The 27,540-nt window shown below is 41.7% G+C and overlaps 1 protein-coding gene across 5 annotated transcripts; it reads right to left on the bottom strand.

Moving 5' to 3' along the window:
• Positions 1-5,963: 5,963 nt before the first annotated feature.
• ANKRD46 (ankyrin repeat domain 46) lies at positions 5,964-27,053 on the bottom strand. 5 transcript variants are annotated; one of them, XM_075582618.1, is made up of 5 exons: positions 26,931-27,053; positions 22,335-22,419; positions 20,154-20,496; positions 18,661-18,894; positions 5,964-9,138 (listed from the first exon to the last, which is right to left on the bottom strand). In XM_075582618.1, exons 3-5 carry the CDS (start codon positions 20,462-20,464, stop codon positions 8,922-8,924), a joined length of 762 nt encoding a protein of 253 aa, XP_075438733.1. In that variant the 5' UTR covers positions 20,465-20,496; positions 22,335-22,419; positions 26,931-27,053; the 3' UTR covers positions 5,964-8,921. The 5 variants fall into 5 exon arrangements, with proteins under 5 accessions (XP_075438733.1, XP_075438737.1, XP_075438736.1 ...); XM_075582622.1 differs by having other exon boundaries at positions 18,736-18,894; XM_075582621.1 differs by having other exon boundaries at positions 27,023-27,045.
• Between the last annotated feature and the right edge of the window lie 487 nt (positions 27,054-27,540).

Raw genomic sequence — 27,540 nt, 5'->3', positions numbered from 1 at the left:
CTTACTCAATTGCAATCATATCTATATGTTTCCACCACCCAAGAAATCATGCAAAATATGTATAATTAATATACATCTGCCAGGGTCTCAGATCCCTGTTTATTATAGAAAAAACACACAAATATCTGTTGTAGCAAAATGTGTGCAAAAATGTAAATACTCCAGAGCATGCAAGAGTTCATTCAGAGCCCCAAAGCATTACTTATTAAAAGAATTGTTTAATATATATAAAATATATAGTGCTTCAGATTACAGGAAAAAGATGACAAGAACATACAGTTACAATAAATGTAGAACAGTTTCTTAAAATAACAGGATAAAACATAAAACCCTATACCGTACGTTACCATATGTCATAGGTTCTCCCCCAGAGAAGTCACTTGTGTAGAAATATGAAAATCCACGTTTGGTCCAAAACACACCTCTGTTGAATTCTGATTTCATAACTCCAGGGCAATCCCTATATACCATTCTTCTCCAATTGAAAACCACATAAGCCCACCCCTGTCGTAAATCAGATTGATGGATTTATGACAGGGGAAAAAAAAAACTCCTTAAAAAAAGACATTTATGTTCCTGCCTCAATATTTAAATGCACTCATGTATGTATGTTTTTATTTATACAGCGCCATTAATGTACACAGCGCTTCACAGCAGTAATACACGTGACAACCATTTAAATAACAAGTAATACAAATAACACATAATGGGAAGAAGTGCTTCAGACATAAAAGTAACATTTAGGAAAAGGAGTCCCAGCTCTGAAGAGCTTACAATCTAATTGGTAAGTAGAAAGAACGTACAGAGACAGAAGGAGGGAGTTCTGGAAAGTGTGTCTGCAAGGGGCCAAGGTTTATGTATGAGGTGTAAAGTATCAGCCACGGAGCTACTCATATGCTTCCTTAAGAAGGTTTTTTTTTTTGTTTCAATCTTTTTATTAGGAAGGTACACATTACAGTTATGCCACTTTTAGTTAATACTCAGATAAATGCATAAAATGCTTTAGATAAACACCTTGTCTTAAGCATCGATTCTGGGAAATAGAAGTTGGAGCTTAACTCCATTTTATTTAACACTTAGTCTAGCAACTTCTCATGATACGCCCGTTGGCTTTTTTTCTTTTTTAAAAACAAGTTGTCAGGAATACCTTTTCTTTTTTATAACGTGAAACATTAGTATAGAAAAGATCTAGAGAGAAAGAAGAGGAAACGCGAGAGAGGGCAGGGGGGAGGGCAGAAGGTGTGTTTTAAGGTGGGTCTTAAAGGAAAATAGAGAGGGTGCTAGTCGGATATTGAGGGGAAGGGCATTCCAGAGGTGTGGGGTATTCAGTGAGAAAGGTTTAAGGCGGGAGAGGGCTTTAGAAACAAAAGGGATGAGATATCAATAATTATTATGACATGTAACAAGACTAATCCTTGCAACAATTACAAATATGTACCTGTTATTATGCAGCATAGATGACATCACATGATGTTCTCATTTTTAATAAAGTCCTCTAACTAAGCGGTGACCTGTGGGTCACCTGTCTCTGGGATGCAGAAGGGATATCTCAGAAATGTTAGTTTCCTTTGAAGCTGACAGACTAATATCTGGCTATCGTTTATTGCCTTCTAAACATATATGTCACTTTTAGTGGGTCATCAGTGATAGGCCCCCCCAATTAAGCTCTTTTTGAAGACCAGCATAGACCCAGTGAAAGTCTTGACCTGTTATAAAAACAATATATTATATTTTTAAAATCAAATGTAGCTATATTAACCGCTAAAGCATCAGGTTGATTAACATTCTTAATATTATATTATCATGACACTGACAATCCGGGCAGAGCTTTGGTAGTAATAGACTACAACAAATATAAGAGTGAAATTTTGAGACAGTTGTCCAATATGCGGCATTATTCACTATTATTATGACTTTCGATCCTACCACCCAGAATAAGGAAGAGACTGATAGATCAAGAGGTATATACCCGAAATCTCATTGAGGAAAGACTTAAAACAGTTTGTTACAAACAAATGTCCTGTGAAGCAGGTACTATATACCCTCCCTAAGGTGCACAATGATCCAGTAGATCCACCCGGTAGACCAAAAGTGGCTGGAACTGATTCTATTATTTACCAGTTGCTGTTGGTCTACCTGGATGTGATCCTGAAACTCTGTGTGGAATAAACTGTTTTTTTTTAAAGTATACTAGGCAATTGTTGAGGTTGATCAAGGACTTTGGTAGGTCAGTGATGAGACAATCCTGTCAATTATGGATGTGCAGTCTTTACATCTCCATTTCACATGAAGGGAGTTTGGGGCGGTGGAGGAAATGATGGGTGATGCAATCAAAACTGAGTTGAAGGAATTTCATCTACGTCTGTTGGAAATTATCTTATAGAACTATTTTAGATTCAAGGGTACGCTCTATCTAAAAAAACAAGGTACTGCTATGGGCTCAAATGTGACACCTGAGTATGCCAATATATTCATGGCCACGTTTAAGAACCATTTAGTATATACAAATCGGGACTTCATATAGCATTCCCTCTTGTGGAGAAGGTACATTGACAATGTCTTCCTCCTCTGGCAGGGTAGCATGGAGTCCATAGTAACGTTTATAAACTGTATTAATTTGACATAACCCACAATTAGGTTTATGATGCTGGCTGACTGTCATACATTTTTTGGATGTTCCAATTACAAAAAATGTAGGGTAATCATTTATGTGAAGGATAACGATAGAAACAATCTCCTTGTAGGCTTTTATACACCGACTCTAATTGACAATTTACCCTTGGGACAAGTATTGTGGGTTAAGAGGATTATCTCTGATCCCACTATCTCGGATGATAGGTTTCTCCAAATGGTAACCAAATTCCTTGATAGGGGTCATAAGAGACAAACAATTGACAAGTGTGAAACCGATAGAGATAATTAACTAATACCTAAAAGAAAAAACAATAAGATGAGGATTCCCTTGGTTTCCAAATACATTTCAGCGCCTAGGTTTATAAGACTCCATTTTTAGACGTTGCGTAACAATGGGTCATTATCAAAAATTTGTCAATGTCCTCAAAATGTCCCCTCTTTTCTCTTACAGTAGGGAGAGAAATTTTCGAGACCAATTGGTCAAAGCAGATAGACAGATATCTAGGCAAATACAAGGTTGTTTTTTTTTAATTTATCACAAAAGGTTTTGGTATATTCCCATGCTTAAATTGTATACATTGCAATTCAATAATTAAAGGGGACACACGTAGACACCCTTGGGTAAACAATATAGAATGAAAATGAAATGAAAATCATTTACACCTGTAATTCAACTGATTTTATGTATTTGTTGTGGTGACCTTGTAGGATATGTTATGAGGTAAGACCATTTGACCTACTAAGAAACAGGTAACTACTAAACCCTGATATTGTGGCAGATTCATCAGTTGCTAGACATTTTCATTACATTAGACAGTGTCAGTCAGTTGATACCAGATTATCAATGGGGTTCCACCATTTATAATCCTTAGAAAGGAATCTCAGTGGATCTTTAAACTGGATAGTGTGTTTCCTAGGGGAATGAATGAGTCCCTTGATTTAAAAATGTTTTTGTAAAAATACTCTTGTATAAAATGGCTTTTTGTAAAAAAATATATTTGTAATAATCTATTAATGAACATGTGTATGATTAACTTCTTGGGATATGTTGAGCAATTAGGACTATTGTCTTCTTATTTAGTAGTTGGGTAGTGCTGTAGCATTTTGAGATCTTTTTCTACATATCATTTCTCTTGTAAAGTATCCAATACCACACACACTGTGCTATAAATTGATGCAATAGATGATGTTTTAAATATATGATTTAATAAGCTGTAGGTGTGTGTGGTATTGAATTGGCCCAGCGACTAGTTACACGTATGCATGGTTTAGATGTTTATAAGTATTTTGATATGATTAATATAAGGGTCTTTTTGCAAAATGGGATATGTATAAAATTGTATATCTATGATATTAAATGTTATGGTGGGTAAAAAAAGTGACAAAAAACCTCCGACGTACAACATACAGCAAATAAAAATATCACTTGTGAGCACATTCACGTCTCAGACAGGTCTGCAATCCTGCCTTTCCCCATTATCTCCTAGCATACAATGCTTCCCCTGCAGCCAGGGATTCTGGGAAGACATGCAAATGAGCACTGTCACCTTTTGCTTCAAATACATTTTAACACGGACCCCTACGAGTTTATGCCTGCCGCATTACACAGCTTTTCAGCACAGCATGGGTTAAAATGCATAGTGGTGGAAACAGCTGTCTGTGAGTGGATTTTCTGGCTATGTCCTGAAAAGCTCTGCATGCAACAGAAATAAGCTCATAGGGGCTCATACAAAAATGCATGTGAAGTTGACAGTGTGTGCTCATTTGCATGTAATTTCCCAGAATCCCTTGCTGCAGTTAAAGCACTGTATGCTAGGCGAAAAGCAGGGTTGCAGACCTGTCTGAGACATGTGAATGCACTCACAACGGATATTTTTATTTGCAATATCTATGATAGATTATAATTGCACTATAGTTTTATTTGTTTCCTATAATCTCCTGGAAACAGCAACTTTTTTTTGTTATAATATTGGTGGTGTGTTTATGTGTGTGTAGAAAGATATGATCAACCATTAGAAATAACCTTTATATTACTTGGTGTGGCATTCACATTAATACACAATGTCGGCTAGGACGTGGCTAGGGGCTTTGTTTTGCCACCGCTCTACGTCATTATGTATGTTTTTCTAGCGCTGTCGGAGATGCCGGTACGAGAGCGTTGATATGTTCAGTGGTTGCTTGACAACGGGACTCCGAACATTCCGTAAATGTAATGATGTAACTTCCTGTTCTATGGGTGGACGCCGCCGATATTTATTTAAAAACGGCACTGTCGTGTCACTTTGTTGTTTTAGTCAACGTCATATCATGAGTCTCGAGTTAAGAGTTTAGTGCCTTATTAATGTGGAACAAATGTGATGATTGTTTTAAGGGTTAGAAAATCCCTATTGCTTTTCAAATATTCAAAACTCACGAAAGCTAAGAGAATGATGTTGATGGCGATGACAGAAGATTCTTGCAGTGTAAGATAGTCCAATAACTTTTACAATAAATCAGATACATTTCATTTTTATTCTTGCATATTATGCTTGTGTGGAATTAAACAAAATGAAGTCTGACGAATAACACAAAAACAGCTGGTTTTTATTTGCATTTTTTTTACTGCTAAATTTCCCAGTTGACATTTAAAATACCTGTTATTTTCTCCTACACAATTAGAAGAAAATAACTATTACAGCAGTTAGGCAAATATCATTCATAACCAACAGTAAGGGGACCGGTCTTTTGTCGTCACAAATTTTATTATCACATTCCCCTTACTAATTACTGCCCTGTGAAGTTACATGACCCATTCAAAATAAAATGGCTGTGGGATGCCACAAAGAAATACTGGGGTCTTGCAGTTTTACAGGGATGTAATTCACTGTGACTGAGGGCCAGCAGTAGGCCTAGTTAAATCGATATCCAAAGGTTTATAGCAAACAGCAATCCTACAGCCTGCCTCTGAATTGATGAAAAGCCAATTACACTGCATAGGTTTAGAATATGATCACTTGAGATCACACATGGTCAGTGTCTTACCTAACTGATATATTGTTATAGCTAGAACACATGGTCAGTCACACAAACGCAGCTGCATTTTGTTAAACAGGTTATCTTCTGTACTTCTTAAACCTGAGAATATATATATAATCTAAAGTTATAAACTGGGTATGTCTTCAACCTTTATTACCAAAACAAAACAATTATATATATATTGGTAATAAAGGTTGAAGACATAACCAGTTTATGGCGTTGTCAGTACTGGAAAATATAGTCCAAGTACCTGTTCCCATGAAAAACTAAAACAAAGCTAATACTGTAATAATAATAAAAAAACAACAACTGTGTTCAGAGCCAAAAGGTTTATTTTACGCAGAGTCCGGTGTTTAATCTGTTCAGCGCCACAAGGGCCTGAAACGCGTGTTAAACCTCCAGCACTGTAAAGATTACAGGAGACAAAGTGAACATAGTTACATAGTAGATAAGGTTGACAAAAGACATACTGTACATCCATCTAGTTCAACATATGCTAAATTTAGACGACAGATACTTTATCCTATATCCGTACTTACAGTATATTAACATGAATGAACAAGGCAAGTACTGCATGGATTTGAAGATGAAACACTGATAAATGAAATACACTTTGACCACATTACAAATGTTGGTTGTACTCCTTCATTTTGCTTTTATATACTTTTCCCCCTCCAGTTTGCCAATCTCTTGATCCTTAATATGTATTAGTCTATTTCCCACATATTTATGGGATTACAAAAACCCTTCTCATAATGGTATAAGAATACACATGTAGTCGTTATACACAGGAAAAAATAAATGTGCTGGAATAAGTAATGATAAACGGCAAAGAACATTTTTTTTAAATTTAATTATATATCTTGTCTTATATTACAATCATTTGTAAATGGCTCCCGTAAGAGAAACATCTTAAGACTTACATTCAGGAAATTAAACAAATATTCTTATTGTTTGAGAACAACAACGCATTTCTTAGAATTCAAGAAAATTCACTTACAACTCTCAACTCTAGTCCCCAAGATCGCCACAGGTTAGGTTTTCACGATATCCCTGCTTCACAACATGTGGCTCAGTCTCGGCTTCAGCACAGGTGGCTCAACACCTGTGCTGAAGCAGGGTTATCCTTAAAACCTGACCTGTTGGGGAGTCTTGAGGATCCCTGATTTACAACTTATGCTCTCTACTGATAGGACATTTGCAAAATAGCTTTTTTCTGCATTCATACAAATAATACATAGGAAGCTTAAAAAGCAACACTTGCAAAGAAGCAGAGATCAATAGGCTTAATATAAGTGGAAACACCACAGAAATATAGCAATGAACATCTACTGCAGCACATCACATTTCACAAAAAAACACTGAAAAACAATATATACACATCAAACTGCTTAGGTCATTAATCCCTTTTTACTGCAAGACAGGCAAGCAATGCAACGTCTTTCTAATCCTACTTCTTTTTTTTTTTTTTTTTAAACCATTGGCTGCCAAAAACAACAATGCCTTGACACCCCCTCTGGAACAAAGGTTATTATTTATGGAGAATGGGCTTCCTTCCAGAATTAGTTACTTTTTATTGGAGAAACAAAAAATCATGCGGATATCTTTATGTTCTTGTGTAGTCAACCTTATGATCACCAATTCACATGACCATTTGAAGTTGCACATATGGCCCCATGGCCCATTCATCAGATGTTATGAAATGCAGAATGGGACAGCACGATCTTCAAAACGCGTGTACAAGATGTCTCTGCACTATCTTGAAAACGCGTGTACAAGATGTCCCTGTACTTTTATGTTACTACAATAAGATATAACTCAGCTGGTAAAGAATCCAGGACCAGCAGGGCTACTAAAATAATATACTGATGTTTATCAAAAATGGTTGGCTGGCACTGAAACGCAAATGCTGTAAAAATAATCATAGACGTATTTGGCCTTAAGATCGGATCGCTCGGATGTCTTTGTAGGTTTCATTCTATCAGCTGTAATTCATATGCCCGAAATCTTCTTCCTTGTTTTTCTGTTTGTTTCCTTCCATGTAAGACAGTAACCTTTTTGTCTATACTTCCTTATAACAAACAATGGCGCTTATTTACTACAGTGAGAAGCAGGGTCATGTACAGTTTGTGATGTACTACCTACCATTCAAGTATCATCATTAATTGGTCTTTACTCTACACTTCTTCTTTGAAGATTGCTGTGTGGTCACAAAAGATAGCCCAAATGATCCTGCGATGGATGTGTACCTTCATACCTATATTGGATCCTACCAGATTAAGATGCTAAATGAATTTCAAACGCTCAAAAGGCCATTAACCCCATTGGTGCTTTAGCATTAAAAACAAAATGTGGTCGGTAACACATTATATATTGATATTGGCCCTCCAGTTAGTCAATACATGAGCATAAACCAACGCAATGAACCCTTGCATTCAAAATAAAGGCAGATTTTCTTTGCCAATAATAATTTAAAAAATAATAATGAATACATTGTTACCAGGTTTTGATCATCATTTTCTGGAGAAGTTCTGGTTTGTGAAACTAACAAGAAGTGTATTGTTTTAATTGATTTTGAATTATATACCATTCCATTGGAAGTGAAGTTAACATGCACCCAAGTAGAATTACAAAAATACCTTAAAGTCTCCCTACCATAACACATAGATGTATATTCAGTATCCACAATAAGTAACATTATATATTAATGGAACAAGAAACAGACTTGCTGTTAGGTTGGTGGAAATGAAATGTCTATTTATATAGAAAAGAGGCAGTTAGTAACACTTTTATCATAATTGAAACTGTTCATTAAGCCATCAACAGTAAGCTTATCTAAGATGAAATATTAATTACTTTTTAAACTGGACCCTTTCAATCATTTAACCCTCATCTAGAGAGAGAATCAAGTATCTCCCTTCTCACAACCGATGGGTGACTTGGATTAACCTCACCGCGTTATAGCGGCGTACCATAGATATTCTGCAAGCAATAGCACAACTGGCTATAGAGTTTACTGGTTTCCTTAAACTTCCTGTAAATACAGAGAAAGTCCATTTCACCAACAGCCTTCAAGACGACATCAAAGAAAATCCTTTCCAATTCCTTGTACGCTCTTCTGAGCTTGTGCATGGTTTGTCTAGTTAGTCCCAGTTTATTCATTTTCGATAGGGATGAAACAAGTGGTTCTATTTATAAATGCAGTACATACAAATGCCACGGCATTGAAAAGTAATGAGACATTGAATGTGGAGAAAGGCTTGGCGATTGCTTCAGTGCACCAGTTCAGGTTGATTCTCCACAAACGGAAGCACCCCACTGACATAGTATGCAATGCCCAGGGAAAGAAGAGCAATGACGATGAGGAGGAGAAGCACTCTCCAGAACCCCAGATCCTCCACAAACTCCTGCCATGTGGTGCGGAAGCTGGAGAGCACCCCTTCCCCCTGCTGCAGGTTTGGATTCAGGAGGGAGTGACTTTCCATTGCACTGCAAGAGAATGGAACATGTCAGCACACACACAAGCTTACAATCTCATGACAGATAAGAGCCCCTTAGCCCAAGTCAAATCAATTTGCTAAAAAAAACTAGGGGGCGAGGGGGGTACTGGTTCTCAATTGCATGTTAACAGTCATTCAAGTCAATGTCGGTTAATGGCTGATCGAGCTCTGATACCCAATATTGGAGCTTAATGATTCTTCCCGCCCATGGACTCTGCCAGGTGTAAGACTTAATCAGCAATTTCTACTCCTACTTTTCTTTCTTGCTCCATTTTTGCATACACGCTTTGGGAAAAACATACCATATTCTCAGTTAATAGGTTGTTGTGCAAATAATTGGAAAACACTTGCCTCGCTGTTCTTGTGAAATTATTTTCCTTTGTTAAATATTTTGAATTAAATTAAATTCTACTATGACCTCGGTTAGAGCTTCATGTATAGTGGACTATGATGAAGCCTCGAGTAGCTTATTGGGCATCACTCTGAATGAGTAAAAACAACTTCTTTACCAGACTTTGTCTTACAGTTCATTTTTGCTTTACTTGGTAGCTTTTGGTTCTTGACTGCTTTTCCTTGTATATGAAGGAGTCATTTGACTGTGAACCATTTCAGAGTTTAATTTCACCCTAGCCCTCAGCAATGCCATGTAATCTCACTGGAGCAAGAAGATTCTATTTGTGCGCTTTGCTTCTGGAAGCCTATACAACATAATACAAGGCCACTCATTGCAAGCCATCTGATTGCACAGGGGATAATCTCAGGCAAGCATTTTGTCTTATATAATGTTGCCATTTTCAATGTTGTGGTGCTTGTTTTCTTGTATTTTTACACTATATTACCTGTCTACTAAAATTACTGGCTTTATCTAAAACCACTGTTTCTCAACCTTCTCCTCTGGACACCCCAGCCAGCTCATGTCATAGAGATAACCAACTAATCACAGTCACATAGAACAGGGGCTCGCAAACGATTAGTTATGCCCCCATCACTTCTTGTGTCGGCGTCAAATGACGCCACGGGGTCACGTGACCCCTCAGCGTCATTGGACGCTGTGTTGCCATGGCACCGGTCATGTGATGTGACATCATATGGCATCGCGGCGTTGCATCACAGCAGCCTACTGAATCTCAGTAAGTTGAGTTGCAGAGGCCCCACACAATGCCCCGGCATTTAATTTAAATGCCTTGGGGGAAGAGCGCGGGACCTCTGCAACCGCCCGCGCCCCCTTAGAAAAATCTTGTGCGTCCCGCCCCCCAGTTTGAGCACCGCTGATTCATAGAAGATAAATACAATCACATGTGCTTGGTAATGCCCCGATTAGTCCTACAAATATGGTCTGATGAGGGTGTCCTGAGGAGTGGGTGGGAAAACACTAAAAGTTACCAGTTACTGTAAATGATATGCATTCCAGGTTTCTGTATCTGCTAACCATAGAAATCTGATTTAAGCAGTGATACGCTTGCTCCGTTATAAGACAAACTGTATACAGCAGTTAGATTTGATATGTAGCAGTTGAACAATTATAGGAAATCCGAAGTCCTCTGTGTGCATTTTGTAGCGGATACCGGCGCTCATCTCTCGAAACCGCACTTCTCTCCAGACGTTCAGTTTTCGGGACACTACTGCTCACTGTTCAATATTCACTGTGGGAGAAAACTAGTGCGGAAAAAAACAGGACGGATTACAAAGTTAAAAAGAGAAATTAAGCTTATTTTTCTTCAATTAAAAAAAAAAAAAAAAAAAACTTGTCCGACCGGTCTCGGCGTGGTAGACGCCATCCTTAGGGTATACTACTAATCAACCTATAGGTGTAATATATATTCCAGCTGCTTATTGATCAATCTTCCAATTATTATGATTATATATCACATTTAAATATATACATTTCACAAGGCATACTGAATACAATTTTTGTACATCTATGTCTACAAAAACTAGTTTATAAAAAAACACGAAAATCCCATTATCCATTTAGTCTACCTTTAGACTGTGCCCTCGAGCGCTGAATCCGATAACCCTATAACCTCGCAGTTAACCCTCTCTATGCCTAGAAAACGCAAACCAAACAGCAGTACTGTGATGACTGCAAAGTGTTGTGCCACTGAATTTTCATCTTTATTCTGCATCTTAATTCCTTTTATTTGTCCCAGTATACAGTAGTACAGTGTTTTTGTATTAAGTTATTAATTTGGCCACTATCCACAATGCTGGTTTCAAGAACAAACAAGCAGGTTAAACAATTGAAGAGAGAAGAACTTTTAAAAATTAAAAAAAAAAAAAAAAGAGAAACACCAAAGACTGAATTTTATAACCACATTTTCTATAAATAGTGGAAAAATTAATAAATTAACCCTTTGGGTGCACTGAGATGTACTCACTACGTCATGGGGTCTGGCCCTCTTGGGACCCCATGAGGCAATTGCAACCTCATTGGCTCTTTTCTTAGCTGGTTTTCCATAAGAGATCGGGTTTTGTGCTTCGGCACACGGGGAAATGGAAGAGGACGACTGCTCATTTTACGCATTCAGCGACGCCGTGGTCGCATGGTCCTGATACACCGGAGGGGTTACAGCATCCTGATTCTGCGGCCCCAGTGGCCCCCAAATAGGATTAAAAAATAAATAAAACATTTGCTAGTTGCACTATATAGTAAACCTACAGCCACAAATAACCACCATACAGCCAATAGCCATCACCCCCTCAAGCTCCGATGCAAGGAATATCTACCGGCCAGCTCATAAGAAACCGTAGGAACTGGTCAAACATTTCAGATTTTAAATTCCAAGCAAAAATAATGAAAACGAGATTCTTAGAAAGGGGATATAGCTCAAAACATCTAAATAAAGACTACAATAGGGCCCTCAAGCAGACAATCTCTTCTACAGGAATAAGACCACAAGGACCCTCCACTCCCTCGAAAAACTATATGGTGCATTGCCATCTAATAAACAATGGAATTACATGGTAGATATTATGAAAAAACATTGGCACACACGTCTTCATGACCAGGACCTAAAAGAAATGCTGAACCCCTACCCCGACACTGTATGGAGAAGATCTAAAAGTCTCAAAGATCTCCCTGTGCATAGTCATTTGTCCTCTGAAACTAAACAACAACAAAAAACTGGCTACAAAAACAAAGCCACAATTGCAAAGCATGTCAATATATTAAGCCGAGGCAGAACTTTACAAATCGTGAAAAGTCAAAAGAATAGAAGTTGAAATATTCCACAAACTGGTAGGCGTAATATACTGGGCACATGTATATATGTGGGCTAGAATATGTAGGAAAAACTCACAGGCAGCTAAGACATGTTTTGGAACATTGGCTATGAACTAGATACACCTCTGTCACGACATGTAAGGGAACAACACAATGGGAACATCAGATCCCTCAAGTTCCAAGGAATAGATTATATTCCTATGAATGTGAAGAGGCAATTGGGATAGAAGTCTGCTACAAAGAGAATCAAAGTGGATCTACACCCTCCACACTGTCACCTAATGGGCTAAATGACGGCTTTGTTTTTACACCTTTCATTTAATATTTTAATATATCCTTCATATAAGGTACTCTCTCATACCACCCAATTAGAAGAGACGTTCTCCATATGTGGGGCATATAATCACAATATATTATATTATATATATATAAAAATAATAATAATTATTATATATATATATTTGCACTCTGGAATCTGATGTTTATATTCAATCTGTGATCTTATACACTATTAATATTTATAAGAAAACTATTACTACACAGTTCCTATCTATGCAACTTAACTTATAACCATGATTTGCACAGTCAGTGGGCGTTACGATTAGACGTCGGACACCATGAGGGCAGGGTTAGACACGGGATCGCTGCATGCGTTCTTGTTAGACGCCACAGACCTCCCACATCTCTAAAAACCACTCGAAAGGAGCTTCCAACGTACACTGTAACTAAATCCAAGTTACTATGTTTAATGCACTGTGGATATTCTGAACACAGGATACATAAAGATTGGCCCCCTGCAGACGCACTTACCAGAACTCCCTCCTACTGTCTCTGTACGTTCTCCCTACCTACCAATTAGAATGTAAGCTCCTCAGGGCAGGGACTCCTCTTCCGAAATGTTACTTTTATGTCTAAAGCACTTATTCCCATGATCTGTTATTTATATTATCTGTTATTTATTTGATTACCACATGTATTACTACTGTGAAGAGCTATGTACACTAATGGCGCTATATAAATAAAGACATACAATACAATAATAGCTACTATCTGAGCTTTTGATTTGAGCAGATTCAGTAAGCACAACGTCAGAGTGCCTTTGCTACAATATGCTATATTTAGAGAGTAGACATTTGCCCAGCTGTGGCTAACTCACATGAAGTGATTCCACATTACATCTACATACTTAATGTTTTCACCACTACTACCCTGCCCCAAAAACGTCCCACTTCTCTTCAGCACTCTATCCATTAGGGACAAGTAATTATTGGGCTTGATATACCGAGCCAAAATTTACATTTTGCAGCTATTGAAGGTTAACAATATTTTGCATTGTGGACACTGTCCATTCCTTTGTCTCTGCCCATAGAGCATATATTTTATATTTATATTTATATATATATTTACTCGCCCGGGGGTTAAATCCACTCGCCCGGGGCGAGCAAATGTATAGGTTTGTCGAACACTGTATATATATATATATATATATATATATATATATATATATATATATATATATATATATATATATATATATATATAGTGGTTGACAAATCACCAAAAAATCTACTCGCCACACAAAAAAATCTACTCGCCACCTAGTACCAAACGTGTGCTGCTTGGGCCAATATTTACTCGCCCGGGGGTTAAATCCACTCGCCCGGGGCGAGCAAATGTATAGGTTTGTCGAACACTGTATATATATATATGTATATATATATATATATATTTATTAAAAGTTACATTTTAATTCATTCATATTTCTACTTAAGAATTTCATTAATTGAGACTAGTACTCTCTAGTCAGTGTGCACCCATATTTGGATTTCTTTGACCCTTTTTTGGACATGGTCTCTTGATTAGCACTATACCCCGAGGGTGGCATCTATCGCGCCGAAAACCGGTTGACAAGTTAGTTTTTTTTTAAATAAAATCTTTATTTTTTACTTTCTGACAGCCATCATATTTTTTGCACCAGTTTTCTCCCACAATGAATATTGATCAGTGAGCAGTAGTGTACCGAAAACTGAACGCCTGGAGAGAAGTGCGGTTTCCAGAGATTACCTCTACAAAATGCCCAGGGGGGACTTTGGATTTGTTATTATATCGTCTGATATAAACCGGAGAGGCTCCATTGATTTGGACTCACATCAAATGTGACAGAACAGTTGCTTTTTTTCCTATTGCAGGTGAACAGTTATAACAGACATTGCAATTACTGGACTATTCTACTCCGACAACCAACTAAAGCAAAAAGTCAGACAGAGCACACAGAGGAGAGCCCAAGGGGATCAATGGAAGGATGGAAAGCCCAGGTACTCCAAGCATCAATCCATCAACGAAATACATTGCAGATAGCAATGAGCCGCTGGCCTTTTCGCAGCACAGGAGAAAAATAAATAAATATATTTAGCTGACATGAACTCGCAGGTTTCACAGACTGGAACCCACCTGACAGGAGGGAAAAGTGATCATTTGGTGCCATCAAAATCGGTAACAAAAACGCTGCGCGACACAGCACAGTTTTTGTTATTCACTGGCGCCCTGGCTTTGATGTTGCTGGCTGCCATATTTTGCTCCTGAACAAAACAGCAAATTCATCGGGGATCTCATGGAGGCAAGACCAGGGGTGTCATGCTCCAAAACGTGCTCCAGCATTTTGAAAAATAATAATAATACAAAATATACTGTGTGTGTGTATGTGTATGTGTATATATATATATATATATATATATATACACACACACACTATATATATATATATATATATATATATATATATATATATACATACATACATACATACACATGTACATATGTATGTACGTACGTATATATGTATATATATATATATATATGTATATATATATATATGTATATATATATATGTATATGTATATATATATATATATATATATATATATATATATATATATACATATACATATATATATACACATACATACATACAGGCATACCCCGCATTAACATACGCAATGGGACCGGAGCATGTATGTAAAGCGAAAATGTACTTAAAGTGAAGCAGTACCTTTTTTCCACTTATCGATGCATGTACTGTACTGCAATCGTCATATACGTGCATAACTGATGTAAATAACACATTTGTAACATGCTCTATAGTCTCCCTGCTTGCGCACAGCTTCAGTACAGGTAGGGAGCCGGTATTGCTGTTCAGGACGTGCTGACAGGCGCATGCGTGAACTGCCGTTTGAGTATTGGGCGACATGTACTTACTCGCGAGTGTACTTAAAGTGAGTGTCCTTAAAGCGGGGTATGCCTGTATACACACACACACACACACACACACACACACACACACACACACACACACACACACACACACACACACACACACACACCTATATCCATGCACCTAAGGGGTTAATGGCAGGGGAGAGACAAGGCAAGTTAAAACTATGGGAGAGAGAAGAACATTTTAAAACCCTGCCACAGTGATTGACTTGTTTACAAAAACTGCAAATAAAGAGGACAGTGTAGAGATACAAGCCCAGTAATAATACAAACCTGCAGAAACAGATCACAAGTGGTAGTTAGCAGACAAAAAGCGATTCATTAAAAGGTCAAAGAAAGTTTACGGAGCAGAGTCGTTTCAGGGCTATTAAATGGCGGTGAAAGTGCAAAACAGCTGCCCCCATCCTGCAGCCGTGACCTGCATTCAGCCTCCACCCAGGGCTGGGCAACTCCAGTCCTCAAGGGCCACCAACAGGTCAGGCTTTCAGCATATCCCAGCTTCAGCACAGGTGGTCAAAGACTGAGCCACCTGTGCTGAAGCAGGGATACCCAGACCTGTTGATGGCTCTTAAGGACTGAAGTTGCCCACTCCTGCTTTAACCCCTTCAGTGGCACAGGAATCTGCAATGCACAGCTTGACACCCCCTGGCACTGAAGGGGTTTAAACGTGTATTAAAAAGTCTAGAACTCGGGCACAACATGCTAATGGGACTTTACATACAATAAAGACCCTTACTGAAGAACATACAATAAAAGTGACAGCACCCCCACTATACATTCCCTGCCATTTTATGGCTCGCACAACTCAAGATGCCCTAAACCTGCTCTGATGAAGCAAATCTTAAAAATGGCTGAGAGGCACCCACAATAATATATTTGACATCAATAGTTCCCTAAAACAGAAAGCTACTGGAGAATTTCACAAGGATCGAAATGTAGCATGTTTTGGGTTCAGTAAGTGGAACAGCACACACACACACACACAAGCTAATATGTAACTATGCTAAGAGAAACTGCAAAGGCCACTTTCATTATGAATATTCACGGAGATTTGTTTTGCAAGACGCCCTAAAAAACTGTTACGTTTGTAATAAAGAATAGTGTGTGTTACACACAAACATACTCACTCTTATGTACACACCCAAACGCAAATTCAAATATAGCCATACTTAAAAGAACCAATAAAGGTCAATTTTACTATGAATATCAAGTGCGATTTGTTTTACAAAAGGCCGTACCAAGTTATTTTTGCATTACAAATAATAATAATAATTTTGTGTATGTATATATATATATATATATATATATATATCGTTGTATTCTTGTTTTGCATCCTTATAGTGTTTCATTGGAATAAGGTGGTCTCCTCAACAGTTTTCTACTTCAGAAAAATATTTTTGGAAAAACATTGTCTTGCGGGAACCCCAAAAAACATTGGCAAACGGTGAATTTTCTAAACCACTGCTCAGGGCAACTTTAGAAATGCTGCCGCGTTTTGTCCTTGGGAAGGTATGGAAGTGGAATATACAATATATGCTGCTTTCTGTAATGATAACTGTACAGAGCAGAAAAATGTTAATTGAAAGGTAACTTTCACAGAAACATTGTTTGTTTTTTAAAGGCCACGGTCCTGCCGGCTCGATTTTTTTGGAGGTTCCTGTTACTTACTTGAATTAAGAGTCTCTCTGATACGGAGCTACGTATCAACTCCAAGAGAGCCCTGGGTCAGGCAAAAAATAAATACATGTATGTGGGGAGGTCATTGCTGCTTTCGAGGAGTGATTATTAAAAATTCTTTCTATCTAGGATTGAATCAGGGGGTCTCCGGAGCTGAACCGCATTAATTTCAGCTCCGGGGGCCCTCCTGCTTCTAGAGATACAGACCTCCATATGGGGTGCCGGTAGCAGGAACGGCTGGGGTTTAAAGTTAGAAGCTCCCGCGTCACACAGGTCGATAGGAAGCCGCACTGGATGATGTCACGACTTCCTATTGGCCTGCAGGGCGCGGGGGCTTTCAAACTCCGCCATTACATGAACCCTGATAGCCGAGCAGCTACCGGCACCCCCTGTGGAGGTCTGCATCTCTGGGAGCCGGGGGGCCACAGAGCTGAAATTAATGGGGTTCAGCTCCAGAGACCCCCTGCTCCAATCCTATGTGTAAAAGTTTGTTTTTTGAAATCGCCCGCTTGGAATGCCTTTTTAAGAGAACTGAACATAAACATTATGAAACATTAGTAATTCTATACAAGCCGTTACACCCTCTGCTCTTTCACTTTGCTGCATAATAAAGAAATGCTGCAAAGTGATAATGGGGCCGTAAATATGTGAAACCAAATGGGTTCTCAAATGTGTCTTATAGCAGACGGCAGGGTCCATTTCCACGCGGGAGACCACCAAACAAAATATCTACAAATCAAAAACCAGCAATATAGGGATAAGAGGCTGGAAGAAATCTCCATTCCAGAGGATTACATAGCTTTTCAGTCATCTATTTCAATTTCAGTTTATAATAATAATAATAATAATAATAATAATAATAACATGTTCTTGTATAGCGCTGCTAGTTTTTACGTAGCGCTTTACAGAGACATTTTGCAGGCGGAGGTCCCTGCCCCGTGGAGCTTACAATCTATTTTTTGGTGCCTGGGGCACAGGGAGATAAAGTGACTTGCCCAAGGTCACAAGGAGCCGACAACGGGAATTGAACCAGGCTCCCCTGCTTCAAACTCAGTGCCAGTCAGTGTCTTTACTCACTGAGCCACTCCTTCTCTCTACCCAATTTGCCACTAGTTTCAGACTTTGCTGAACAAACACTAATCAATAATGTGACATTAAAGTGTTGATCACTAATTTGTATATACTTTTTTGGGGTGGGGGGAGGGGAGTGCTGCTTCAAGACGACATGGGGGGTTATTAGAAAATTCTTCCACAATCCATGCACATGACAAAGTGCAGACACAGTTAGTCACAAGACATGAAGGAATTGATAAAGAAGAGAAATTGCTTCCAACGTACCAATCTTCCTCAGTGGATCCTTCGGAGAGAGTGCTGTGTCCCTTTTCCATTAGAAGCTCAGAGCATTGGACATACCTTTCGCTTTCCGCCGTCTGCATGGTCTCCAGCTTGGAGTGAGTGCCTCTGTTGAAGCCTTTCACTTCTTGTTCTTCTAGTGACTCTAACATGCGGATCACTTCTTTATTCACTCCCCTGCGCTTTGCCAGGACGAGGGGAGTGGCACCTTGGTGATTGCTGAAATTGCATTAGGAAAGCAAACCCGTGTTTGTTACGTAACAGAAAATACAGAGATTCTACTTCTTGTGCCAATGCAGAAAAAAGTGGAATACAGAGCAGTAAAAAGCGGTCAATTTTATTCCCTCTTCTATGCCGTTTGCACAGAACTGCGTTTCTATTATTCTGTACCAAAGCAAAATATATTCAATTTTGCCCCAGCATTTTTCACACTGAAAATAATGGCACATATTCCCCCAAATTGTGTAGTTTTCTACCCTTTGAATGTAAAACCAGGATACGGTGTGTCCAATTAAAACAATATCCAGTCAATACATCATAATCTCTACTACTGGTAATATACCCTTATTTTAATATGTAAGAATGGCAATGTACCGCTGTGAAACTGAATGATTAAACTGTGGCTATTCAGGCTCGGGGCATGGGTGTGCAAATCAGAACACCAAGTATGTCCCCTATTAGCTTCCAAGTCCCTTTTTAGACCGAAAATTCCCTAATGCTTAAGTCTGCAGCATGAAACACCTAAATTCAGGTTAAAGGTACGATCCCACATACTCGGCCAGTTTAATTTCTTCGGGGTCTCTGAATGGGGGAAGTGTTTGTGGTCGGGTATTTTCTTTACCCTTATCACACAATAAAGAGGAGGGGAGGGGGAACTCTGGCTGTACAAGCTCTTGCTGATGTCACAGTGACATCACACAAAAGGGAGCAGCCAGGGGAAAGCTAACTCCTCCCAAATCTCACTTTAACATAAATTACAAATAGCTATAGGTGTCAGATTTGACCCTAAGAGCCTTCTTAATTTTCTTCCGTTTCCTAGCTGGTTTTTTGCACGGAAGACTCTGGAACCAAAATTAGATTGTGAGCTCTTTGGGGCAGGGACTCCGTTATAAAGGCTCTCACTGCATGACTCGTAGAACCCAGAGACTGAATGTGCCAAAGACATTTACTTTACTGGAGGAACTTTGCCCCTAAACATGGACCCGGCTAACTTCCGGTTGGCGATCTTACTGTTATTGATTGGCTCTCCAGCAGAAAGTAACACTCTGATCATTTCTGCAAAATATCTCACTTCCCCCCGTAAGACTGAAGGGGGGAGGGGGCTGAAATGGGAAACCTCATCGCGGACCACCCCCCCCAAAAAAAGATAAAAATGACCAACATCAACGGATTGCCAATTTAAAATAAAAATATATCCCTCCCCCCATCCCCCCGGATAGGCAAATTATTAATTTCCCCATGTTTTTAACGCCACTCACCAAATGTCAATTTTGAGTCCATTGGAGACAAGAAACTGAATGGTGTCCACATGACCACACAGATGCAGGGCCGTGTTCCCTTGGTAATCGGTGGCCAGCAGATCCGCACCAAACTTGTGCAGGAGCTGGCAGATATCTACGTTCCCTCGGGCCGCGGCCAGGTGGAGGCCTGTCCGACCTCGGCTGTCACGGATGTTGGGGTCGAAGCCGCTCTCCAGCAGGCGCCTGGAATAGTTGAAGTCCCCGTCGATGCATGCCTGCAGCAGGGGCACATTGGTCTGGGACGAGTCGTTCACAAAAATGTAGGACATTGTCGTATCTTGGCGGTGCCACGCACGTGTGACTGCAATTCCAAGTTAAGATTTTCAATGAGGATACTTTCGGTAAACCTAAAATGTACTTAACATTTACTTGGTTATATTGGAAAATCTTCTAGCTAACTCTGTGACCCTGACATTACTTTAACTGTGCAGGACCATGCAGGACCAAAGGCAGTAGTAGCTCATTCCCTGGAAGACTGGATTGATTTATGCCTCTTCAAAATATAACATATAAAAAAAGGCTTAACATTATTTTTTTTTAATGGTTTTGCTAATGGAGACTTTCACTCTTATTCTGAATAAGCACCTCACCCCTACCACACAGAGCACTGTTCACCCGAGATCTGATTCGAAGGGACTTTTCGTGGTCCCAAAGTATCCGGCCGCTCCCCCTCTTACCGTGCACCCCACAACTGGAACAATCTACCCGATACTCTCAAAACCGCCACCAGTCTAAGTTCTTTCAAAACTAAAGTTGTCTCACATTTTAATCTTGTCTGTAACTGTTACACACGCCTATAACCCATTTTATCTTGAACTGTTTATGCAATGTCTTTATAGTTAATGTGTAACCCTGTTTACCTAATGTAATGTAATGTCTTTATATATAATGTATAACTCTGTTCACTTAATGCAGCGGTGCGCAAAGTGGGGGACGCAAGATTTTTCTGGGGGGGGGGGGGGGGCGCGGCGTTGCAGGGGGCCCGCGCTCTTCCCCCAAGGCATTTAAATTAAATGCCGGGGGATCGCGTGAGGCCCCTACAACTCTAAATATACCTCATCCCCGTCAGGACTCGTGTCCATGGCAATGCGGCATCAAATGACGCCGCGTGGTCATGTGACGTGACACGCATCAAATGACGTCACATGACCCTGCGCGAGGTAAGGGGGAGGGGCGCACCACCTGACATAAAGTATCCATGTATTTGTAACCATAGCTCTGTACCCAGCACATATATGAAAACGAGAGGTAACTCAATGCATTACTGCCTGGTAATAAAACACTTTATATTGTGGCGCTATGGCAAGCAGCGCACCATTGAAGTAAACTGCATTGAAAGGGGCTTTCCGTGCGATACTGCCAGATGACGCTTACACTCTATAGAATACTGTAGGTGTCCTACAGTATGTGGTTGTTTTAGTTTCCTTCTGTATATTGTCTTACTGCATACATCGGATTACTTAATCACTGGGGCCAAGTAATGCAATAAACAAATTAAGAAAAACACTTTTTCTTAGGAGATCCCCCCTGCCTTCTCCCAATGTAAATAAAAAACAAATCAAATACTGATTTTCTTTAAAATCATCCAGATTTAAATAATTAAATATACAACTGATATTCGTTTACTTTACTCTTTAGTCCCAAATGATGCTCCCCTCACTATAACAGCATCCTCCCTCAATTACTTTCGGCAATGTAACATAGAAAAGTAAATAAGCTGCAATACCGGGATATGGCAGCACGGCACAAAAGTTGGGTATTAGGAGACGGAAATCTCTATTCCATAGACCAGCTTACAATCTTAATATGTATACTTGTATTTCAACTATAAAAACAGGCTTATGCTCTTAGTGATTATAATTTCACACTGTCTAGGAAAACAAAAACATACAAATAAGAAATAATAATAACATATGTGCCGATTATAAGCTCTCATACGGCCGTATGAATTCCCTTTTTACACCTTGGTGTTACTGCTCATATCTTTACACTGCATCAGTTCTCCGTACATAAACCGGTCTGTATGCTTGTATTGCATAAGCGCTGCATACGTGGTTGAAACTGTATTTCTCTAACGGGTGACATAATATTACTGTGATTAATGCTTTGCTAGAAATACCAAGGTGAAAGTGAACTCACCTGCGCCGAGACAAAACGAAACAGGTTCAATTATCCGCCCTTGTTTTTCACTGCTCTGCTTGGAGAAGTATAGATATTTAATGACCTGAAAGAACATATATGTTCGTGTCAATCAGCAACCTAAGCTACCTATTCCTGATTTGAAACAGAATAGTTGGTGTCACTAGGATTCAAGCAGTTCAATCACAGAATACACTTCTCACCAAGGGCCGTGGAGGGACTGTATACTTCAAATACAAATCAGCATTGCTTCCCAAGATAGGAAAGGGGATAGAGTGACCTGGCAGAGGGAGAACATTGTGCTCCAGTGTGGGCATGGAGAAATAGTTGGTGGTCGTTTTCTTTCACAAATACTTATTGGAACTACAGCCAAAATGCAAGCTTTGGTCTAATTAAGGAAAACAATACTCAAGTCACTCTTATGTATAACTTCAATCTGCAGGTGAAGGACTCCTAACAGTCCCCAGAATGTCCTTGACTTCCTTTGGGGCCCGAGATTTTAGCCACACTGCTCCCACTCGCTCTAACAATCTGCCTCACACAGATCGAGAGGTCCCCTCTCTGGAAATCTACAACTCTTAATAGCTACAGTACCGTCCCATCCTGTATTGCATCTTTCCTTGTGTTTGGTCTCTTTTATAACCTTAAATGCTTTCCTCTTTTTTCCTTTCTGTAACTGTGAAGCGCCTTGTGTCCCATTGGGATAAATGTGCTATATAAATAAGGTGATTATTATAAGAAATATCCCAATATATCGGATTGCATGCTTCATTAGACCTTTTATAAATCTGAGTGCATGGGTAAAAGGGTATGTTGTGAGACACACTATTGGGCATGAAAGAATATGGTAATAGTCATACATTTCCGTCTGTGCCAGTACATTCTTTTCACGGCGATTGGGTACACATACGTGCAAAACCAGGTACTTTGATGGCCTTTAAAAAGAAATCAAGTACACAAATCATTTTAATTTATGTATATAATATTAAATAAACATGACATCCTGAAAAAAGAAGTGGGCTGACACAGAAGGTCCCAGAGTTCTAGTATGTTCCTGGAGGAGAGAGAGATAGATAGAGAGAGAGAGAGATAGATAGAGAGATAGAGAGAGAGACTGAGAGAGAGAGACCGAGAGAGACAGAGAGAGAGACCGAGAGAGAGAGAGACCGAGAGAGAGAGACCGAGAGAGAGAGAGACCGAGAGAGAGAGCGTCTGCATGAGCGAGAGAGCGTCTGCTTACCTGAGTGAGAGCGCGCCTGCAGAGTGCCTGTCTGCGCGCGAGGGAGCGCCTGTCTGCGCGCGAGAGAGAGCGCCTGCCTGCGCGCGAGAGAGAGCGCCTGCCTGCGCGCAAGAGAGCAGAGAGCCTGCCTGCGCGTAAGAGAGCGCCTGCCTGCGCGCGAGAGAGCGCCTACCTGCGCGAGAGATGCCTGCCTGCGCGAGAGCGCCTGTCCGCGCGCGAGAGCGCCTGCCTGCGCGACAGCCCGGCTGTCCATGCGAGGGCGTGCACGGCTGTCGGGTATGATTGCTTATAGTAGTATCTCCGTGAATATTTCTTCAATTTGAGTCTTATTTCTCTTTCTGTCCACCCAGCTGACACTGTCTCACCGTAGTACAGTACTGCTTTTGCTCCTATTGGCCCTACTTCTCTCTTATAAACCCACAATTTACCTTACCCAATATGTGCTAATGTAACTAAACCAATATTTAGTATGGGGTTAGGCCAATGTTTGATACTGCTGGTATTTTAGCGAGAGCACCCAGCAAAGTGCATTCTAGTTGAGTTCAATGCTGCAATATGCATTACGGACCCCAGGGTTATTTGACTGGATGGAAACACTAATCCTGTATGTGATACTGAACTCAAAATCAGGTTACAGAGGAAGCGGATGCTGGATTGTTGCTAAAGAGTTCAAGAAAATCATAGGCCCCAACTGGCACCTCCTTTTTTCCCCATTATCCTGATAGGCTCTTCAAATGACTTTGCAAGGTTTACTCATTAAAATGTGATCGTGCCAATGTCAGTTTCTGCGGTAGTGGCCCGTCGGCATTGTAATGTATAATTCTGTATAACTTAACTTCTAATAGAGACTAGGAACCGAGAAAGAATCACAAACCTGTCTGTCTGACACACTCTCTGATATAACTGTGAGGGAAAAAAATATTATGCAGCAGAGACCCTTCTGGTCCCCCACATTGAATTTGCATTGAAAGCACTCAGGCATGTGACATCTTTTCCCAATTGTTTCACATTTTATAACATGCTTAAACAGATTTTCAAAATGAGGCCCAAAAGACTAGAAAAGCAAATGAAGCCGTGTGATTTGGTAAGTGCAGTGATTTGGGTTGTTATAACATCATTTTCTAGCAACAGATCAAATGTTATTGGATCATCCACTTTTTTTTGTTTACAATGCAAACTGAACACACAACTAGAGCAATCAGTAAATTCACAACGGCCATCTTTAAAAGGCTCCACTGTTGTGATTCTTTTGCAGCTATATTTCTGTGAGATTAATAACTGCTGAAATATATGGAAATTTGTCATTAAAGTGTCAAGGCAGTGGTCTAATAAAAACAGCCTCACTCTGATGAGACCCATTAAGGGCGAAACAGCGGTCGGTCTGTGAGTAGGTTTCCTGGCTATGCATCTTAACCCAGGCTGTGCTGAAAGCTGTGTAAGGCTACGGCCCCGCTGCCTGCGAGGCAGGCGGCACGTGCAGCCGAATTCCCCGGTCTGCAGTGAGCTGCAGGGGGAAAGGCGTGACAGGGGAGCGGCCATGACGTCACCCGGCAGGTTCGCCCTCATTGGCTGAACCGCCGGAGGGCGTGGCCTAGCGCTCCGTCGCGAGTCCTGGTCTCAATTCTCTTGAGAGCAGGAGTTTCTGTCGGTGCAGCGCAACAGCCCCCCTCGCAGCGGGCCTGGTCCCATTGTGGGGCAGCTCTTGCCCCTGCAGCATCCGCCACAGCGGGCGCTGCAGTAGCCAGCAGGGACCTGGCCTAATGCAGCGAGCATAAGCTATAGGGGTCTATGTTGAAATGGATTTGAAGCAAAAGGTGACACGGTGTGCTCATTTGCATGTCATTTCCCACAATCCCTTGTTGCAGTGGAAGCACTGTATGCTGGGTGATAATGTGAAAGGCAGGGTTGCAGACCTGTGACATGTGAATGTGCTCAAAATGGATAATAAAAAAAAAAAATTAAAAAAAAAATTTTTTTAAAAAAAAATACATGAACAGTACGAGTAAGATTGTACCTTCTGTATTTGTTAAAACTCATGTCCCCTTCCCCCCCTCAGCGCCAGATCCCAGCGCCCCCCTTCTCAGCCCCGGATCCCAGCGCCCTCTTCTCAGCCCCGGATCCCAGTGCCCCTTCTCAGCCCCGGATCCCAGCGCCCCCCTTCTCAGCCCCAGATCCCAGCGCCCCCCTTCTCAGCCCCGGATCCCAGCGCCCCTTCTCAGCTCCAGATCCCAGCGCCCCCCTTCTCAGCGCTGGATCCCAGCGCCCCCCTTCTCAGCCCCGGATCCCAGCGCCCCTTCTCAGCCCCGGATCCCAGCGCCCCCCTTCTCAGCCCCAGATCCCAGCGCCCCCCTTCTCAGCCCCGGATCCCAGCATCCCTTATCAGCCCCGGATCCCAGAGCCCCCCTTCTCAGCCCCGGATCCCAGCGCCCCCCTTCTCAGCCCCGGATCCCAGCGCCCCCCTTCTCAGCCCCAGATCCAAGCGCCCCCCTTCTCAGCCCCAGATCCCAGCGCCCCCCTTCTCAGCCCGATCCCAGCGCCCCCCTTCTCAGCCTCAGATCCCAGCGCCCCCCTTCTCAGCCCGATCCCAGCGCCCCCCTTCTCAGCCCCAGATCCCAGCGCCCCCCTTCTCAGCCCCAGATCCCAGCTCCCCCCTTCTCAGCCTCAGATCCCAGCGCCCCCCTTCTCAGCCCCAGATCCCAGCGCCCCCCTTCTCAGCCCCAGATCCCAGCGCCCCCCTTCTCAGCCCCAGATCCCAGCGCCCCCCTTCTCAGCCCCAGATCCCAGCGCCCCCCTTCTCAGCCCCAGATCCCAGCGCCCCCTTCTCAGCGCCAGATCCCAGCGCCCCCCTTCTCAGCACCAGATCCCAGCGCCCCCCTTCTCAGCGCCAGATCCCAGCGCCCCCCTTCTCAGCGCCAGATCCCTGCGCCCCCCTTCTCAGCGCCAGATCCCACCGCCCCCCTTCTCAGCGCCAGATCCAAGCGCCCCCCTTCTCAGCACCAGATCCCAGCACCTCCCTTCTCAGCACCAGATCCCAGCACCCCCTTCTCAGCACCAGATCCCAGTGCCCCCCTTCTCAGCACCAGATCCCAGCACCTCCCTTCTCAGCACCAGATCCCAGCACCCCCTTCTCAGCACCAGATCCCAGCACCTCCCTTCTCAGCATCACATCCACCCTCCCCCCATACAGATCACTTACCTATGTCCCAGTCTGGTACCCGCGGCCCCCAGTCCTCCCCGTTATCCCCCCTGATGTCACTCCTCTCGCCTGGGTCCCAGGCCCTCTCAGCCTCCGAAACACCAAGTCCCGTGTTTCCACTGACCGGGAAATCTCCCGTATCCCGAGTAATTTCACCCACCTGACCGGGATCAAATGTCCAACACCGGGAAACGGCCACACTGGAGAAAACAAAACGGACGCAGCAAAAAACAAACAAAAAAAACACTCTACCAGGGCTCAGGCTGCAGGGGGACCACCGAGACGGGAGAGCAAAGGCCAGAGCGCCCCCTGACCATCCGTCTCCTGAGCTCCTATGGACATCAGCGACACCTGGTGGGCTCCCAAACAAGGTACCGTGACTGTATACCCTGCTGAAAGCGTCACAGGATGGGCTGTGGACTGGAGAGCAAGTGTAGGGACAATAATGCCAATTCCTCTCCCTGTCACCCTTATCCCCCCTGTCCTCCCTAAACTGCCCCCGCCTCTCCCTATCCCCCCACTGCCCACCTGACCTCCCTCAGCTGCCCCCTCATCCGCCTCTCCCTGTCACCCTGGTCCCCCACTGCTCCCCTGTCCTCCCTTCCTCAACTGCCCCCTCCTCTCTGTGTCCCCCAATTATCAAGGGGGGTGAGCTGGAGAATATAGATATGTATTTCTATGGGGTTTTTGTATCAATATCAACTTTCATGTGACTATATATATGTAACACCTCCCCCCCCCCCCCCCCCCAATCGCAGATAGGGACCCTG

This window comes from Ascaphus truei, chromosome 2 (genome assembly GCF_040206685.1).
Source record: "Ascaphus truei isolate aAscTru1 chromosome 2, aAscTru1.hap1, whole genome shotgun sequence".
NCBI lineage: Eukaryota > Metazoa > Chordata > Amphibia > Anura > Ascaphidae > Ascaphus > Ascaphus truei.
This window is presented reverse-complemented; position numbering and strand designations above follow the sequence as displayed.